Source organism: Lichtheimia ornata, assembly GCF_029851405.1.
Source record: "Lichtheimia ornata isolate CBS 291.66 chromosome Unknown scaffold00140, whole genome shotgun sequence".
In the NCBI taxonomy this organism is placed as follows: Eukaryota; Fungi; Mucoromycota; class Mucoromycetes; order Mucorales; family Lichtheimiaceae; genus Lichtheimia; species Lichtheimia ornata.
Genome location: NW_026695459.1, coordinates 23,622 through 29,621, shown reverse-complemented (window position 1 = coordinate 29,621; position 6,000 = coordinate 23,622). Strand labels below are relative to the sequence as shown.

The window sequence follows — 6,000 nt, the reverse complement described above, 5'->3', positions numbered from 1 at the left end:
CCTTGTGTCACTGCAATGTAAAGAATGAAATTGACCCTTCGGCATATGGATGGGATGATGATGCAATCATTCATTCATGAACTTTTACAATTCCGCAGACGCGGATCCCATTTGGCTTTGTGCATAGGTGCCAATAAGATAAGGTCAAGAGGAGGTGTGAATTCGTATAACGATTGATGCCTACTACCCCTTTCACAGCTTCCCTTTCCACCGCCTACCTACCCTGTTGTTTTCCTTCATTCTTGCACACACTCTCACTCCTTTGTACCATGATCCCATTTTTGCTTATACTTGCAAAAGCGTCTACATACAATTTCACTTGATGAAAACCTACATGCAAATCTTGGTGTAGTAGAGAAGACACATACAACTACTAGGTGACAGGCGTGACCATATGCAAATGCCTGGTTGCTGAAACTGGGACCCGACAAAGAGGATTGGTACCGGATTAACAATGTTTCCATGGATATTGACAAGGTTTCCATGGATATGCAAAAAGAGAGTGGGAAAGAAAAAGTGATACGATGTGTCAGGGAGACAATATGCAAGGAGTTGTTGATACGCATCAAGCCTGCAGCAACAACTCTCTATTTCCCCCAGGCTTATCCTTCCTTTTACTTTCTAGTGCATGTGACACAATGCGTGTTTGCGTCTACTGTGCGTATTTTGATACGCAACATGTTGATACTGGGCAAGGAAAAGAAGAGAATGGAGCATCAACATAGTAGTTGATAGGTTATCATAACAGGATATAGATTTCAAGATGCATGTATAGTTGACAAGTACAGGAGATTGGGATAGAGGTTTAATGATGATGTTGCTCTTTGAGACCTAAAGACTAGTAACCAAGTATGATGGAAGCAAAGACCAGCATCCATGGTGGATCGGCATGATGGAGGTGTCTCAAATTTTCACCGAGTTGTCACTATCATCGCCTTGTTCCCCTTTACGTCTTCTTTGTTTGCATGCCCAAGCTCAAATACAAGAAGCACGACCACGATGACCGCAAAAAGAAGTCCAAAAAGAAACACCACCGATCTCGATCACCCAAGAAACATAGACGACATCGTCATCGATACTACTCGCCACCCAAGATCTACAATGAGGAGCCTGGATGGATTCCAATGCATGACCAGCACAATGAGGAAGACGAGTGGCGACAAAGACTATTCGAAGCCATGGCAGACGACGAGGGCCATGATCCATTCTATGCACAGTATGACAACTACCATGTGGATCAAGTCCATACAATGAATGATGAAGAGTATCGAGAGCATATTGCAGAAGGCATGTATCGAAGACAAAACGCCGAAGCTATTGCACATGAAGAAAGGCGACAAGCTGAACGAGAACGGCGTGAACGAGAGCGTGAAGAAGCTCAAGAACGAATGCGTCAAGAACATGCACGCATGGTGGAAGAACAAAAGCGACAAGAAGCCATGTTACGACGTCGAACAGCAGTGGATAGCAGAAAACAGTATGAGCTCAAGTGGACACATATCGAGACAGCATCCACTATCCTCTCGAAAAAGGAGATACCATGGCCCGTGTGCCCAGGCACTTCATTATCAGCTGAACATGTCAAGGAGTTTGTGTTGGCATCAGCAAAGACGCCCGATGAGACGCGGAAAATGGTGCGCAAGGAACAATTACGTTATCATCCTGATAAATTTGTCCATCGCGTCCTCAACAAGTTTCAAGGCACTGACAAGGAAAAGACTCGTCTTCATGAAAAGGCTAATGAGGTTTCTGGATGGCTTAATGAAATATGGCAAGAATTAGCTGCTGGTAGATGATGATGATGATGATGATGGAATAAAATTCATTATGAAAATGATAATAATAATAGTGATGTGTAGTGGTTGTAGTAATAGAAAGATATCCGAACCCCCTTAGCTCCTAATAACTCGATTATTTCTCTCCTTGTTGGCCTTTTGTTTGTGTAGAATGTGATGTATGTACTTGCCCGCGCGCGCGCTTCTTACTCACACACTCTCTCACCCCTGACACCCCGTGGCCCTGTTCCCTCGCTGCTGGTGTTGATGCCGTACCCGCGTGTGTCTAATCTCTTTTTCTTTTTCTCTCTCCTGTGATTTTGCTTTAAATAAAAAAAGGCAAACCTTGCATTTTCCCCCCTTTCTTTCCAACCTTTTCTCTCTTTCTTTTTCTTTTGGCCCCCTTTTCCCGCCTTCTTTCTGCGAGATACACACACTGCAATACAACAATGAACAACGCCGAAGCCGCCATGATCGACATGTCACCACCGTATCCATGCATTAAAGCTGAACATGGTATTGATACAACACCACCACCACAACAGCAGCAGCAATTATCAGGCAGCCGTGAAGCGGTAAGAGGATGAGTAGCTGGTATATGTAACGTTGCCTCTTATCATTTTATTTGCAATCATCTATGTAGATGGAGCCATTGTATAATCAGTTGGTGGAACCCACATTCAAAGATAGTGCATCAGCAGTTGGCTTTTGCAGAGCAGCATGTCATCAATATGGATTCACTATCAAGCAGGAAACGAGTGCAAACAAGGTATGACAAAAGGGCTTTCTCTCTCTCTCCCTTATTGTGCAACGGTGACACATAATCACCAACGTGGCAACAAACAGGAGCCGACGAATGCTCACACACAAAACATCCTTGTAGCACATTTACGTGTATTGTTCAAGAGAAGGATTACCCGATTCTCAACGGCGTCGTGGTAGTGGTGGAGGAGGAAATGATCATGACAAGTCATCCAACAATGAAAGCTCTGCACCCAAGCGACGACGTGTATCGAAACGATGTGATTGTCGGTGGCGAGTGGTGTTATCGGAAACAACACCGGGTTGCTGGCGGTTCCGAAGATCCTTAAATCCGAGTGCTTCGGAGCACAATCATGCCATGATGTCGCCTGATGAGATTGTTGTACAGCATTGGCCATCGGCTATGAATTCGCTCATTGTCGAATTGGCTCGTGATAGAGTGCCTACGCATGATATTCGCACACGTGTACAACAAGCGTACCCTGATATTGTATGGAATGAGCGCCGCTTTTATAATCGTCTCACGGAAGAACGTAAACGTATACGCTCACGAGACATCCTTGATCGTTCACGCCGTTTGCTATTACTCTTGTCCCGCTTGACATCGCTTGCTGCTGCTAACGAGCATTGGGCAGCCCATGTTGAATCCGAAATGGCACGTCTTTTTGATAACTTTTGTCAAGCTGCACATCCTCATGTGGATCCTGAGATGCTGGTTGTCAACCTTGATCCAGATCAAATTTGCCATGATAAGCAACAGCAGCAACAACAGGAATCTGCAAGGAATAAAAAAGCAAGTAATAACAGCAACAAGGAACTCAAGATCCACATCCCAAGTTACACATTGGCTATCACCCCTCAAAAATTTAGGCAGCCATCCTCTTCTTCACCATCCTCCCTCCTTTGTAATAGCCACCACATGGCATCAGCAAGCACCATTACTACTGGAGCAACACATTCACCATCCTCGTCGTCTCTATGTCCATCTGAATATGCTTACAATGATAGCGCAAGCAGCAATAACCATCAACAATCCATCGCCGCCGCTTCCTTTCTATCACCTTCACCTGCTGAAACTGTGACACAGACATTGCCATTTGATTTTTCTTCAGGGATGGTCCTCCCCAAACAACCCGATTCCATGTTTCTTGATTATGGTTTGTTACAACAACAGCATCATCATCATCATCATCAACAACATTTACAACGACTCGATGATCCCCTTCCACAAGGCCCATGGTAATTACATATAATAACTTTCCCCCTCTTGTCTATCGTTTAATTACACAGTACACACCTATACTTTCTGTAAGATCTTTTTTTTTGAATTCTATTGCTATAAACATGTTTTGAGGATGCTGGTATATACTATATTATGCTATTACATCTTGTCTTTTAATGTTCTATAAGCGCGTTGGAGAGCAGGTGACTTGATGGAGAAACCACAATCGTCCATTTCCTTGACAACGATTGCACCATGGGTCCAATCCTTGCGTCGAATACATTCATTCATCATGATACGCCATGTGTCGGTGGTGGGCATACACTTGTCTTTACGCATCTTGATAAGGCAGGTGACGGCATCACTGATACGATTGTTGTTGAGGAAGCCACAAATGATGAAATGATACGATGCACGATCAGGTTTCAGACCAGGAGTACGAACAATGGATTGGAACGTAAGCATGGCATTACGCAGATCATTGATAGCCACATAGCCTTGGATAAGATTGGTGTAGGTGTGGATGGTAGGTTTTAATCCATTATGTCGTAACATATCAACTGCTTCTTCTGCCTGGGCCATTTGTTCTTGTTGAATGAATTTGTTGATCACTGCATTGAATGTATAAATGTTGGGTTTCATGCCTGTGCGATGCAAGTACTCAAAGACTTGGTTTGCTGATTGAGGTTGAATACGTGCAAAGACGCCATCCAAAAGTGTTGTAAACGTGACAATGTCTGGTTCGCATTTGGCGTCGTACATGTGTTGAATCACTTGTAGTGCTGATGCATAATCCTCGATGCGAACAAATCCTTTGAGCAACGTGTTGAAGGTAACGCGATCCGGTTTGATATGCGTTTGAACCATCTGATCATATAGCAACTTTGCTGCATCCATTTCTCGATTCATGAGTAATCCATCCAAGAGCGTATTGAGAATCACATCATTCACTCGTAGTTTGGGATCTTGCTGAATGGCTTCGAATACTGCCAGTGCCTTTCGTGTCTCGCGTGATTTGAGATAGACTCGTAGTAGCTGATTGTAAATCGTTTCATCCAAGGTATGTCCACCCGCCAATGTTGCTTCAATGATCTTTTCAGATGCACGTGGATCACGCTGTTGTGCAAAATAAGGTAACAATGCCGTACAAATGGTCTTATTCGGTTGAATGCCCGCTTTTTGCATGGCGTCATACACTGCTGCTGCTTCGCGTGGTTGCTTGTCATCCATAAAACCCTTGATCAGGATACTGTAGATCGATACATCCAACTTGACATCCTTGATATTGGAATACACATACTTTGCATCATTCATCCGATTCTCTCGTACAAGATGTGCAAGATTGCTGCGTAGAATATCCAAATTGTTGGCTAGAGCATGGCGTGTAATAAGCTCACGTGCCTGTTTGGCAATCTTGGTATCACGTGGCAAACATCGGTACATGGTGCGTTGAAAGTCGCGAATATCAGGTTGGACTCCCCACTTTGTATGTGCCGTTTGAATCAATTCAATCGCTTCATCCATCTTTCCAAGTTGTAAATAGGTTGCCAAGAGAACATTGAATGATCCAATGGTGAGTGGTAGTTGTGCTTGCTGAAACTCATCACCAGCGAATGTATCAAGGATATCTTGGTGTCGTGCTTGGAACAACTTGACCATAAAGTACTCGTTGTATTCAAGAATAGTCCATGCATGTCCCAACGCTTTCATGTCTTGTAACACTTGCAACACCTTCTCTTCTGCACCCCACATGTTCTTATTGCTCCATAACTGAGACCGTAACTGCACAAAGTCTTGTCGTTCCAACAATGCTCGATCGTTGTCGGTCAACTCTTGGTATCGTGTCCATACATCGTTGCTACGGCTGTGTAACTTTTCTCGATAGCTCTGCACACGCGGATCGTCCATTGCTGTTGTTGTTGTGGTGGTGGTAGTCGTGGTGGGGGTGGTTGAATGGGGAGTTGTGTAAGGTCGATTTGCCATGGTGGGTAGAATGGGTTGCCATGGCTTCTTGTTGACGAGTTGTTGCCGGCAACTACTCGAGAGTCGTGCACGTAATGTCCATGCTGTTAACCGTTGCATAGGGATAGGGATAGTAAAGGAGAGAAGAGCGGACGTTGTATGTATCAAAGAAACAAGGTTGGACGTCGTCCTTTTGATTTGATATTGCCAGCCTGGGTGACTGTGAGCTCGTAATACTAGTACTAGTCGTATGGGATAATGAAATACACTGCTTTTTTA

The 6,000-nt window shown here is 44.1% G+C and overlaps 3 protein-coding genes across 3 annotated transcripts; 2 read left to right on the top strand and 1 right to left on the bottom strand.

Moving 5' to 3' along the window:
- Positions 1–965: 965 nt before the first annotated feature.
- O0I10_012631 (uncharacterized protein) lies at positions 966–1,796 on the top strand (the record flags this gene model as incomplete). The annotated part of the gene is made up of 1 exon (XM_058492523.1): positions 966–1,796. One exon carries the CDS (start codon positions 966–968, stop codon positions 1,794–1,796), a length of 831 nt encoding a protein of 276 aa, XP_058336724.1.
- A 428-nt stretch (positions 1,797–2,224) lies between these two features.
- On the top strand, positions 2,225–3,780 carry O0I10_012630 (uncharacterized protein; the record flags this gene model as incomplete). The annotated part of the gene is made up of 3 exons (XM_058492522.1): positions 2,225–2,350; positions 2,419–2,544; positions 2,659–3,780. The coding sequence occupies 3 exons, from the start codon at positions 2,225–2,227 to the stop codon at positions 3,778–3,780; spliced, it is 1,374 nt and encodes a 457-aa protein (XP_058336723.1).
- Positions 3,781–3,918: 138 nt separating this feature from the next.
- On the bottom strand, positions 3,919–5,841 carry O0I10_012629 (uncharacterized protein; the record flags this gene model as incomplete). The annotated part of the gene is made up of 1 exon (XM_058492521.1): positions 3,919–5,841. The coding sequence occupies one exon, from the start codon at positions 5,839–5,841 to the stop codon at positions 3,919–3,921; it is 1,923 nt and encodes a 640-aa protein (XP_058336722.1).
- Positions 5,842–6,000: the final 159 nt, after the last annotated feature.